The 13,866-nt window shown below is 39.9% G+C and overlaps 1 protein-coding gene across 1 annotated transcript in view; it reads left to right on the forward strand.

The window, feature by feature from the left end:
- Positions 1 to 13,866, forward strand: part of LOC109916048 (protein LYRIC-like) — an 89,121-nt gene that overhangs the window by 55,790 nt on the left and 19,465 nt on the right. Inside the window, exons 7-9 of the mRNA XM_048596798.1 lie at positions 4,482 to 4,580; positions 8,920 to 9,035; positions 11,845 to 11,961. Of these exons, the coding sequence (XP_048452755.1) occupies positions 4,482 to 4,580; positions 8,920 to 9,035; positions 11,845 to 11,961 (332 nt within the window). The remainder of the gene's footprint in view (positions 1 to 4,481; positions 4,581 to 8,919; positions 9,036 to 11,844; positions 11,962 to 13,866) is intronic.

Here is a 13,866-nt window from a genome sequence, read left to right on the forward strand (position 1 = left end):
CCTTGGGTCTCTTTGTTCTACAACACTACCCAAAGCTCTACTTCTAATTCCATAAGTCCTGCCCTTGTTTGTCCTACCATAATGCAATGTTTTGCATTTATCTAAACTCCATCTGCCACTGTTCAGCTCATTGATCCAATTGATCAAGATCTCTTTGTAATCTTAGATAACCTTCTTATACCTGTCAATATATAACTCAACAAATTAAAGCTCTAATCCCATTATTATTTCCCCCTTACACAGTACCTGCACGAACAGGCATAGACCAGGAAAAACACGGATTATGGATGGAGGGGAATAAACTGGGAAACAGTTCAGTGGTTTCTGTGCACAAGGGTTACTGTTGAGATGATTCTCATGGTTCTTGTGCTGATCAGAACAATGCTTTTCAGTCATCCTTCTCTAAATGCTTCCATTGGTTTACAAGACATACAGAGTGCTGGTTCACTTGCAAAAAGGTCTCTGATTTGCTGATTAAAAGCCACAGATTTCAGCAACTGCTGCTGGAGATCTTATAGCTTTTCTGCATCTTGCTTGCAGCCCTTAGCTTTGCAGTTAACTGAGAACCAATCATATGGTTATTAGCAGGCTGAAGGCCTCTGTTATCTGTAGCCGGTCACTCATCCACAAACCAAACAGCTCTTTTTGACAATGAAATCTCCATCTGTACATGACGCCTCAGCTCTGCAGACACTGCTATAACCCATAGCTATACAAAAGGTGTTCACAATGTGTATCAAATTACTTGCTTTCAAACCAGACAGTTTGGTTTTTAAATCAGTTTTTCATTCGCATTTCAGTCCGCAATTGAAAAATAAATAAAAACAAAAATACACAGTCTTTACAAAGAATTGTAAGGTAATTCATTTTGGACTCAGATATAAGTGTACATAGTTGAAGATGGCAGAACAAGTGGAGAGTGTAGTTAATAAAGCATTGTACCCTGGGCCTTATTAATTGTGATATAGAATGTAGAACAAAGAATTCATGCTGTTCAGAAAGAGGCTCATCAAGTCTGCACCAACCCTCTGAAGAGCATCCCACCCCTTGCTCTATTACTGTAAACCAACATTAACCCTGGCTAATCCAACTAGCCTGCAAGTCCCTGGGCACTACAGATGATTTGGCATGATCAATACACCTAACCTGCACATCTTTGGACTGTGGGAGGAAACCAGAGCACCCGGAAGAAACTCATGCAGACACAGGGAGAACATGCAAACTCCACACAGATGGTCACCCAGGGCTGGAATTAAATCTGAGTCCCTGCACGCTGAGGCAGCAGTGCTAACCATTGTGCCATTGTGCCATCGCAATTGATGCCTAACTTGTGTGAACACTTAGAGTCATTGAGTAATGCAGCATGAAAACAGACCCTTTGGCCCAATTGGACCATGCTGACAATGTTGCCCACTCAGCTAGTTCCAATTGTCTGCATTTGGTCCATATCCCTCTAAACTCTTCCTACCCATGTACCTATCCAAATGTTTTTTAAATGTTTCTATTGTACCTGCCTCAACCACTTTCTATGGCAGCCCATTCCATATACAGACGACTCTCTGCATGAAGAAATTACCCTTCAGGCCCTTCTTAAATCTTTTCCCTCTCACTTCAAACCTATGCCCTCTAGTTTTCAATTCCCCATCCCTGGGAAAAAGACTATATGCATTTATCTTATCTATGCACCTCTTGTTAGATGTCACCAGTGTATTGTTCTGGGGTTGCCACAATACAGAAAGGATGTGAATGCATTGGAGAGTATAGAAGAGGTTCACAAGAATGATTCCAGGATGAGAACCTTCATTAATGAAATTGGAAAGGTTGAAACTGTTTTATTTGGAAAGAAGAGGCTAAGATGAAAGCTAATAGAAGTTTCAAAATCATGAAGAAGCTGGATGGGCAGGAGGGGAGAAACTGTTCCTGCTTGTAAAAGGATCAAGAATGAGAGGACACAGATGTAAAGTGCTTTGCAAAAGAATCAAATGAAAGGTGAGAAAAAACTTTTGCACATAATGCATGGTTCGAGTGTAGAATGCACTGCTTGTTAGTGTGGTGGAGGTACGTTCAAGTGAGGGATTCAGCAGGGCATTGTTTTTATTTAAATAATTATCTAATATGCAAGGGTACGGGGAAATGTCAGGATAATGGCACCAAGTTCATGATGCTTATTTGGAGAACCAGTGCAGACATGGTGGGCCAAATGGCCTCCTTCTGTGCCATAGAATTTCTGTGATTCTGTGAAGAATACATAGCTAAGCAGGATGATACCAGGAATGAAAAGTTATAATTATGAGGAAAGACATAAAATACTGGAACTTTTCCCGTTAGAATAGGGAAAAAAAAGATTATTTCCTCTGTTTGAAGAATCAGCAATGTGGGGAAGAATGATTTAATCTGTCTGTAAGAAAATGAATAGAGTATTCTGGAGATACGGCTTTACACAGAGGTTTATCACAGTGTTGAATGTATTGCTGCAGAAAGTAGTTGAAGCAAAGAGCAATTCATCCGTTAAAGAAGAAATGCAAAATGGAAAATAACAGACCATTTTTCACAGTTATTTGGAGAGTGTGGGGTTAGTCCTTAATTGTTTTAGCAAGGAACTGCACAAGCATAACAGGCCAAGTAACTTTTCATACTGTAAACTGATAGGCTGTATTGTTCCTTGCCAGGAAAATAAGCCTGGCTAGCGTTCGAGTATCAGATAATCCAAGATTGCTGTGTTTCATTGGATAAAGTCCAAGAGATTTTTGTTTTTGCAAATTTTTCTGTACAAGCATTGAACATGTAACTTTTTTCTTTTCTGCAGTTTTAATTCTTTGCTGAAGGTTTCAGTTGGATAAGGTATATTTCTCTGGAGAAATGCAGCTGTACAAAATTGTACTGTTTCATCTTACAGAGGAATCTGGAAGTCGGAAACTAAGAGTTACTGTTTAACAATCAGGGGTCGCCCTGATTTCTCGTAGGGTCATGAATCTTTGAAGCACACTCTTCCTGAAAAATTAGTCGAAGCAGAGTCCTTGAATAATATTACAATAGAGGTAGTTAGATTCTTGTTAAGCAAGGGTTTGAAAGGTTATCAGCAGTAGACGGGAATGCAAATTTGAGAATCCAGTCAGATCAGCCATGATCTTTTTGAATGGTGAAACAGTCTTGAGAGACTGAATGCCCTACCTCTGTTCCTAAATCATATGTTTGTATATTGTTGATTAAGCGTGCGTGAATTGGATTGGGAGGAGCATTTCATGAGCATACATCTGCAAACTGACAAAATCCTCAAGAAATGTGTATCCTTTCATTACTGCCCAAGTGGATAGGCATACAGACCCAAACTTGATGAGCCTCAGGCACTCTCTTTCTACATGCTTTAGTTTGACTGAACAGTTAAATGGCAAAACTTTTCAGCTGCTGCCAGCAGATATGTAGATAACATTAAGGACTGGGATGGTTCCTTCTTCATTGTGATGACCACTATGGTTACATCTGTCAGACAAGCCAGTCTATAGTTCTTTCCTATATAAGGCAGATGGCTGACATCAGGTTTGATAAGCTAAGTACCTTCATTACTTTCCCACTGAAAAGGATATATGTATGACTCTAATCGTGATATTGCAAAATTTCATCATATCCACGCTGACAAATAGTCCAGGCTATTATAGACCGAATCCATTTGAACATTAAGACTCCACATGTCAACCCAGATGCACATATAGGCCTGGATATTCTCTAGCGATGGACTGGAAAGCAGGTAAAATGAAAGAAGATGGGGTGGATAGAGTGCCTTCCCACCCAGAGGCATTCTCTAGGTTGTGAGTTACACATTCCCATGCTTCAAGTCCCTGCATTCTCCGGGTGCTGGTGTTTTATTTGTTGCCATGAATGGTTAAAATGTCAAACACAACATTCTGCAAGTTACTTGGTGCAACCTGGTCTGATCTCCGTTCTTCAGGAGGAACATAAATGAAAAGGAAATGGAAAGATTTGCAATGCACCTTTCTGATAGTGACTTTCAAACATGTAAGACTTTTAACTGCTTTACGCAGCGGTTTTGTAAAAGCAGCCCCTGCTGTGAGTAGTTAGAAAGGAAACCAGTGCCATTTCATGTACATTTATCAATGAGGCAGTGTTAAACTAGTAGGCCTAGTTCAGCCCCTCAGCTGACGCTATGCTTTAATTTCAGTCTTCTGATTCCAACAGTTTCTACCCTTTGATATCATATTTCACGATTGCAAATGATATACTCCGATTGTAAGCAACTGAAATGATAAAATGACAACAAAATTAAAATGTTGATTTTCAGTGAGGTTGTATGGACAAAATTAGGATTTCAGTGAAAATGCAAACCCTCAAATTGCATACTCTTAGTAAATTAATAAACTCATATTACCTTCATGAAATATATGAAATAATTAGTTTATAAGTTAACACTTATGTTTTAAGGATGCTGTGAACTGGTTTGACATAAATTTTCTTTTTACCTTAAGTTATCCAAGACACAACTTCATCTCAAGATAGTCCATCAAGGTGTTATTTGAGTGCCTCATTGCCTTCTCATACAATTGATGAAGCATGGCTTGGACTAGGTAAGGAAGTCTCATTATTTAAGCATTTCTCTTAGCACTAGTTATTGTATGATTAATATATTAATGTAGTTCATAAAAGAGATAACAACTTTTCTGTTGACGCCATTATGAGGCAACACAATAAAGTTCCAAGCTGATGCTATGGAGAAAGTTTAAAAGAAAATATTTTTGTTGATCTGAGAATAATGTTCAAGTTTGCAAATGTATTGTTGCCAGGTCCACATGTTAATATTCAAACGAGTTAAATACTTGGTTTAGAATGTTGAAGTTGGCCTTTTAAATGGCTATTCTTGACAAACCTTAAAACGGGGTTATTGACTTACAAAGGGGTGAAGTGATGGAGATGTGTGTCTCACAATCATGGACCATCTACATCTCTATTGAAATCTTATTTTCACTTTATTACGGCTTGAGCTCCTCCAAATGGGAGGTCCTGACAAGTCAAAAATATTCAATCACTTTTGCCGTCCGTTCTCACTGCACCTTTGTTTTATTGCATTTGAGGTGAATTATACAATTTCCCTCTTAACTCAATCTTTCCCAAGGACCTCATAATTGAAACCCTTGACGTCTTTCACTCTTCCCTTTCTAGAAGCCTCAGGGTCTTAAGACCCAAGTTCACACACCCACTATTTTCTGATGTGATCTTTTTGAATTAAAGTGATACTGGGCTCCAGGGTAACTGCAAGGAAAACATCAGGATCTAGCTTATCCCAGTTCCAAGCCTAATATTTGATCCCACCACCAGACCTTTACTGGAGTAATGGTGGGAAGATAAGACATAGCATGTCATGGGTGACTAATCATTGCAGTTAGCTTTGAGTTATATCCAAATTGACAATTACTTTCATATCTTTCCACCCCAGGCTTAAGCCCGGCTGTGATATTTCTGTCTTTAGTGGTAGTAAAATTGGTTTTGGTCAGCTGACATTGAGTTTCTAAATAATATAAATTCACAGCATAGAAGAGCTCACAACTTGGCACAAGCTGCTAGTCACTTTCAAAGGACTCAGCAGGGTGAGTTTCTAGTGAAAACGTTCTGAAGGGATACAGAACTATTGCATGGGATAAAATATATTGTTAGCAGGGCAGAAGCTTATTTGTGCATATGACTGTGCTAAGTTGAACTCTGTATTTGATGCTTACACCCTGTAGCCCTTCCTCTCAGCTAAAGCAGAAAGAACCTCAAACCTGTTGAACAATCGCAAAGGATAGGTCTCCTACATTCCTGCCCTCTGGGTCCTCTTACCTGCCTCAGCTGTAGTTACATTCCCCTGTCCTTGACCACTAATCAAATCAGAAGACCTTATCCTAACGAGTCTGACCACCTCACAGTACAAAATATCTAAGCAATTTTTCCAAACCTTGATGTATTGTGCTGTCTGCAACCTCAAATTCAGTTACTCTGAGCCAAAGCTCCTTGAGTTGCAAACACTTAACTGCAGGTATGTTGCCCTAGGTTGTACCGGCATCCAAGAGCTCCCACCAATGCAATCACAACATATCACCTATCCTACTATCCTCAATGTATTTTTAATTAACTAATTATTTTATTTGGTTATCTGTTTTTCTTTTTATATTTTGTTTCAACCTTACCACAGTTCCTGTAGTATTTGAAATCTTAGGAATAGAATACATCCTAACCATTTATAAGATTCAAGCCAAAGGGAGTAGACTAAGGACCAAATCCTGCAGGATGAAAATGTTTTTAAAAAAGCAAAGGAACACCTCTTCTTCACTAACTCTCTTACTCACTTGACTGCCAGCACTTTGGACTAAGCCCCACTGGGATTCCTGTGTTTATATTCTCTGAGTTAGCATAGCCCCAGGAACAGAAAAGCCTGATTAAGCTAGTTTCCTTAATTAATTACCTTCAACTGCTCTCCAGTGGAGATCATGCATATCCTTGCTTGTATAACCCTGCCCACAGCTGGACAGGCCACCAGAGGTGGCAGCACAGTGGTGTACAATCAGGGGGAATTTACCTTGGGAGGTCTCCTGGCATCAAACAAGGGCAAGGAACCCTCCTGCTGAATACCAACTACTACCCTCTGTCAGTTAATGAATCAGTATGGCATAATGATGAAAACCACTTTGGAAGAGTAACTGAGGGAAACCTGGTACAGAATGTACTCTGGTTGGGGAAATCCAATGTCCATCACCACGAGTGGTTCGGTCACACTGCTACTAATTGAGCTAATTGCTAGTGCACATAGCTGCTTTAGCAGATTCTGAGGGAAATGAAAGATGGAACATAAGCTAACGTAATATCACCCATACCAGTCTGATGGCTACAGATACCAGGGTTCTTATGAAGACAAAGTCCTGTCTTCACGCTGAGCGTACTGTAATAATGCTATGGCTTTAAGAGGTGTATTTTGTCCTGGCTTCTTTTAAGAAAGGGATCGAATGAGAGATATCGAGCAATCTGTGGTAACATTAGCAGCTTGTGAGGCCTTGGGTTTCTTTTAAAATTGGAACAGTAGAAGCAGCCTCGATGGGTGTGGCTAGGTCTCACAGACCAGGGTTTCTATGTTTTTTTTTAAGACTTTTAGATTCAGCACAAGTTGCTGGAGTCTTGAAGTAGAAGCTATTTTGCCCCTGCCACGGTTCAAGCTAGAAGCTGAGGTTTCTCTTCATTCTGCAGGTGTTGCATGTGAGAAAATCTGTTTCTGAATTTGCCTTTTTGCCAAGGTGTATGTTTATGGGATGCTACTATATTGGAACGGTTAATTAGTAACAGTTACTGAATCTATTATTCTGTTAAGTTTTCCAATACAGTTAAGTTATTTCAAGTTCTTCTTTCTTTAGTTGTATTTTAACTATATTTGAATAAATTGTGTTTTTCTTAACATCAAGTAGTTTGACCAATCAAATTGCATCAGGAACAAAGCACCAGACATTTACCTTTAAAATAAGAAAATGTTAGGGTCTAGGCTACCTTCTTAATATGTTTTGAGGGCGCCTGGTCTGGCCCATGACAGTACCATCCATTGTGTTGTATGGCTAAATGAAAGATTCAGAATAAATGGCAGCTCAAAACTAGGCATCCATGCAGCGCTGTGGCCATCAGTAGCAGTGGGATTTTATTCAACCACAACTGATAAACTTATAGCCTAGTGTGTCCTTCATTCTTCCATTATTATCAAGCCAGTTGATCAACTTTGGTCCAATAAGGCATGTAAAGAGTATGCCAAGAGTCACACTTGAATTCATAAAGCTAAAGTGTCAACTTTACATAGATTTATATCTATGTAAACCACGAGAAACAGCATGTGAAAAACAGAACTAAGCAATCCCATTGTCAGTGGATGAGATGAAAGCTCTGCTCCTTAGTGTATTCAGTCATGAATGGTAGAGGGCTAACGAGGAGAGGACACTCCACCAATACTTCTACCCTCAATGATTGGGGAGGTCAGCATGTAAATCCAAAAGACAATGCTGAAGTATTTGCTACTATCTTCGGTCAGAAGTGCTGCATGATTGATCCGTCTTGGCCTTTTTCTAAGGAACCCAAAATCACAGTTGCCTGTCTGACATTTTAAAGAACCGTGCACCTGAACTCCCAAGTCTCTTTGCACATCCACTGTATTTACCTTCATTCCATTTGGAAATTACCCTAATTGGTCCAAACTGGATGACCTCACACTTAACATTGAATTTCATCTGCTACAGTTTTCCCCATTCACTTAAAACTATCAATATCCCTTTGTAATTTTATGCTTTCATCTACACTGTCCACAGTGCTGCCTAACTTGTTTGAAATAACTAGTTGTATAAACCCTTTTACACAATCAAAGCAAACTATAAAATTGGCATTGAAAAGAGAATAACACAAGGGAAATAATATTATAATGAAGTGCAGTTAGAAAAGTCCAATTGATTCTTCATCTTTGTACGACGCATGTGTTGCTATCAGTATATGACTTTTACATTGGTAAAGCCACTGAATTTAATTCTAGATTTGGCAGGCTTGTTCACAGTGCTACTCCTTCATTGATAGGTTAATGATTGTGAGGAAGCAGTTCATGGAACAAGCTGAACAAATTTAAACATTGAAACATTGAACACTTACTGAGAATAAAAGATATTATAACAAATCAGAATAAAGCTTTGGCCACAGGGGCATAGCTGACCTTGGCAGTCCTGACTTGGTCAAACAGGAAAGAGACAGACTCAGGAAATGCCTCAGACCTTCGGAAGTAATATCATAAAATTGTGAGTGCTTAATTTTAACATTGGTGGAGCGGTCACTGCCTGAATTTGTCACTTATGCAGGGTGCCCACATTATAGGAAACAATAATGAATATATTAATACAATTGACCTTTGCTTTACAGATGACCCCTTTGCCATTGACCTTAACTCTGATTGGAGCCCACCTACAGAAGAATGGGGCAACTGGACAGGGGAGGAAACTTTAACAACCCAGGAACTAGGAAAAGAGAAACTAAAGGTAATAATGAGAAAAGGACTAACAAATCATCGCTCCAGTGAAATCATTTAGAACTCCATAATGTCCTAAAATTGAATTTATAAAGTACCCTATTTGTGTTCCAACTGTCTATTAATGCTGCAAGACGGTTGTGAATACTGCACATAAAGCAGTGAACAGCATGTGTTTGAGGTATGCACAGAAAAATACAAATTGCTGTTTCAAAAATATTTCACTTGTGTCATTTCCTATAAGCATTGTGAATAAGTTTATTTTTAAAACCAAATTTAATATTGGCTGTTGTGAAGCTGTGGTTTTGAAATGTGCAGTGAAGACATCAGTACAGAACTCCAATAGCTCTCCAAAACCAACCAGATATCTCTGAAGTATCATCACTGTTGAAATATTGTGGAATATGGCAGCAATTTATGCACAGCAAGATTCCAAAAACACCAGCAAGATGAATGACAAGGCAATGTGAGTTGAACATTACGTTGCAAAGATGGGTAGGTTGGGTGAAATGTTAAATGTCAAAAATCTCAAAACCAACTGAGGCAGGTTGGCTAATTAAATATTCTAACGAAGCTGAAAATCTTTGATTTAAATGGGCTTGGAAGTTCAGTTTTGTCTGCCAGAAATCCTTGGGCCTCTGGGAAACGCATCACCTAAAGGAAGGCAAGGATAAGTATGGAGAGAAATGAAGTGCTTGCCTCTGGCCCCCAAGCTGCAACTTGCACTGTCAGACCTGTGCGACACTCCTGTCTCCTGATTTCGGGTCATAATACCAACCCGCCACCAGTAACCATCCCCCCCACCCCATCCCACAGCACTCACGTTAGCAAGTGACTTAATTGCACTTTTGACCTGTTCCAGAGTATCCCTGGTATGACTGGATACCAAGTCTATAAATTAAATCAAAACTATGGATTGAAGACTTCAGAACACCTGAGAAGCCTAGACTTCCAGTTTTTCCATCTCCAACCATGCAGCCCACTCAGAATACAGCCCTCCATATTTTTTTAACTGTGGGTTAAGGCATAGACTTTGGCCAGGACAAAGCCAGACAGCCTTTACTCTCATCCAAAATATTGCCATGGTGTCTTTTGCACCTACCTGGAAGTGCAGACAGGGCCATGTTTTAACATTTTGTCTGAAAGGTGGCACCTCTAGCAGTGCAATTCTCCCTCAGTGCTGTGCTGAAATGCCAGCCTAGTTCCTGTCACTTCACCTTTTAAAATGAAACAAGGATCCAAACACTGTACTGTGTGATTCTGAGAGTGTGGACTTTTCTTCCTGAGATATGTAGCTTGAGTTGTGAAATTCACTAACTTGCCAGACCTGACACCACTGAAAGTGCCTTGCCTGGTGGAAATTTCACAAAGCAGGAGGAGAGATGGAATAGATGTGGGATGGAGTCAGGTTCGCTACCCCCAGGTACTAAAGGAGGCAGTTTAAAATGTCTGCCTTGGTTCTCTGCAGCTTTGACTGAGTTGATTTTGTAAACATCATACTCTCTAGTCCTCGCCCCTTTTTGTACAGTCCTCATGCATTCCTCCTTTCCATACATGCCAGTTCATCCCAACCAAGCCACTTACCCACCCTCATGTCCCTTGTACCCCTGTCAATATACTGCCATCTTGTGACCCCCTAACCATCACCATGGCCTCTTCAAGTCCTCTGGCAACTTCGAGTCAACTTATTCCAACTCACATGTTCAAGGCTCCTTTGCCGTCATGTCCTCCACACCAATTTACTCAGGACCCACCATAGATTTAAATCAAGAGCCGGGCTGAGGTGAAATAAAATAAAATCCTAAGTACTTGTTATAGAGTTTACTGTATACAAGAAACTCCCACTCATGAGTAGCACGATGGCACAGTGGTTAGCTCAGCTGCCTCTGAATGCCAGAGACCCAGGTTTACTTCCATCCATGGGCAACTGTCCTTGTGGAGTTTGTACACTCTCCTCGTAACTGCTTGAGTTTCTGCCAGGTGCTCCAGTTTCCTCCCACAGGCAATGCTAAATTGCCCCATAGTGTCTGGAGATGTGCAGGTTGGTTGGGTTAACCATGATTAATGTAGGGTTACAGGGGTAGGATGGGGTTGCTAGTGGAATATTCTTCAAAGGGTCAGTTGGCTGAATGGCCTCTATCTGCACTGTAGGGATTCTGTAAAAAGCTGCTTAATACATCTAAATCCTCTCAAGTACATCCCTTATAAAAATAAATATTTGTATTCATAGCCTCAAATCAGTTTATAGCCTCTTGGAGCTATCAACCAAACTAAGAACTTCCAAGACCCACTGTTTTGTGGAAAGCAACCAAGCATTTTTAATACAATGATGATAGCATTTAGGGGTATGTCAATAGTCGGCTGTTAAAATTGTACAGAGCTGTCAGTTTTTTTTTAACCAAGGGCTAGTTATTTCAATATCTTGCGAGCTTGACCGTTCTACAAATCCTATCTACCTTTCAAGAGCATTTAATGCCACACTAAATATTCGTGAGACTTGCACTGCAGAATTAGGCCCTTCATGCAAAATTGGAGTCTGGTTAAACTAAACACTGATTACAAATGGCTAAGCTGAGTTCAGGATTCAGACATTTGCAATCATGTCCTGTTCTAATTCCCTCTTCCTACAACGGCGAACATTGGATCTGCCAAAAGTCAGAGATCGTGGATCTGGATCCCACTTGCCATGTTTAAAACTCCCCAGAGTGTCCATAATTCACTGACGATCCAGTTTCATTATATCTAATGCAGGTCAGAGAGCAGTGATTTAAAAAGGAAATTCTGCAACTCATTGCATTGCCATTTTGTTTATTATCTAGGTGTCCGATGGGGAGGAAGAAAAATCTCTGGTTAACCCTGCTGGCATTGGGAAGTCAAAACGAAAGAAGAAAAAGAAGAAGGGCAAGCAAACAGAGGATTCTGTTGGAAGTGAAGAGGTAAATATAGTTCATAAAACCCTAAAAGAATAATAGCTTTAAATTGATCAACCTTCAAATAAGTCAGAAATGAAACAGTATTTTGAGAATTTGAGAAACATATTGTTCTGTATTATGTTAATTACAAAGAATGGCATTTATTTAGCATATTTAACAGAGCAAATTTTTTCAAGGCACCATGAAAGGGAGGAGGAGGAGCATGCACTGGAGTGGAGTTTTTTATCTGTTTTAACACTTCTGGACAAACTTTCAACAAACTCAGTTAAGGGAAAGTGCTGACCGGTGTTGTAATTTTCCTCCTTTTAATCTGAGTCAGTATCTTCTGTTTGGCAGTGGGGAACTAATAGAATGATTTGCAAAACCAACTATATAAATAACTTCTTTTGCAATCATGTTAAGATCCTTTAAATGTGGTACTGTGTTACGTAGGTTAAGTTATAAGAATAAACAACATAGCTGTTAGCTTTCAAATGGCTCAAGACTGCTGGAATCTTAATGTAGTCTGTAGTGGCTAAACTTTAAAGATATATTTACCAGTAAAACGTTATTGCAAGCAAATAATACATCTAAATACTTATAAGTAAAAGAGCTGCTCCAATCCAAGGTGGCCGCTAGCACAGTCTATCAAATATTTATATCATGCATTAAAACCCATTTCTTGGGTCATCGGATTTGTTGTATCCCTCTTATGATGTGCTGTCTCTTTGGCTCAAACTGGCTTAAAGCATTCCTAGATGTGGTACTAGTTTGTGGTCTCAGTCTACCACATGACCTACCAGCTGCTGTATAATGCTCCAGTATTTCAAATCATATCTAGATTTTCTAGCATGGAAAAAGTTCATGCATTCTTTATGTCAACCACATTTACTAACAGTGTTAACATAAGGTCATAAATGTACAATAGTCACCAGCAGACCAAAATAAATAATTTAAGAGAAATGCCTTTAAAGTGAAAATTCAGAGAATTGTTTGATCCAAGATAACCTTTCTTACATCAAGAGCTGGCTTTACTTGCTCCGGTGTTTTTCAGGCCTACAACGGCCTACTCTCAAATGGGGATTTTTCCCCTATCATTTTCCAGACCATCACTGAAGTAGTTAAATATTCCTCAAGGTTGGCTCGGCTTTGCAGAATGCATGGAAGACCCAAACTGGTACCGTGTTGTCAGTCCCACAATAAAATCTGAACATCTAGATTTCTTCCTGGATCCTTTGATAGTGGCAGATGGAGTTTAATTTAGATAAATGTGAGGTGCTGCATTTTGGAAAGGCAAGTCAGGGCAGGACTTAGACACTTAACGGTAAGGTCCTGGGGCGTGTTGCTGAACAGAGAGACCTTGGAGCGCAGGCTCACAGTCCCTTGAAAGTAAAGTCCCAGATAGATAGGATAGTGAAGAAGGTATTTGGTATGCTTGCCATTATTGGTCAGTGCATTGAGTATAGGAGTTGGGAGGACTTGTTGAGGCTAAACAGGACATTAGTTAGGCCACTTTTGAAATACTGCGTTCAATTCTGATTTCCCTGCTATAGGAAAGATGTTGTGAAACTTGAAAGGGTTCAGAAAAGATTTACAAGGATGTTGCCAGGGTTGGAGGGTTTGAGCTGTAGAGAGAGGCTGAATAGGTTGAGGCTATTTTCCCTGGAGTGTCAGAGGCTGAGGGGTGACCTTATGTAAGTTTATAAAATCATGAGGGGTATGGACAGGGTGAATAGCCAAAGTCTTTTCCCCAAGGTAGGAGAGTCCAAAACTAGAGAGCATAGGTTTAAGGTGAAAGGGGAAAGATTTAAAAGGGACCTAAGGGGCAACTTTTTCATGCAGAGGGTGGTGCATGTATGGAATGAGCTGCTGGAGGAAGTGGTGGAGGCAGGTACAATTACAACATTTAAAAGGCATGTGGTTGGATAC

Source organism: Rhincodon typus, chromosome 5 (assembly GCF_021869965.1).
Source record: "Rhincodon typus isolate 14 chromosome 5, sRhiTyp1.1, whole genome shotgun sequence".
NCBI classification, from domain to species: Eukaryota; Metazoa; Chordata; class Chondrichthyes; order Orectolobiformes; family Rhincodontidae; genus Rhincodon; species Rhincodon typus.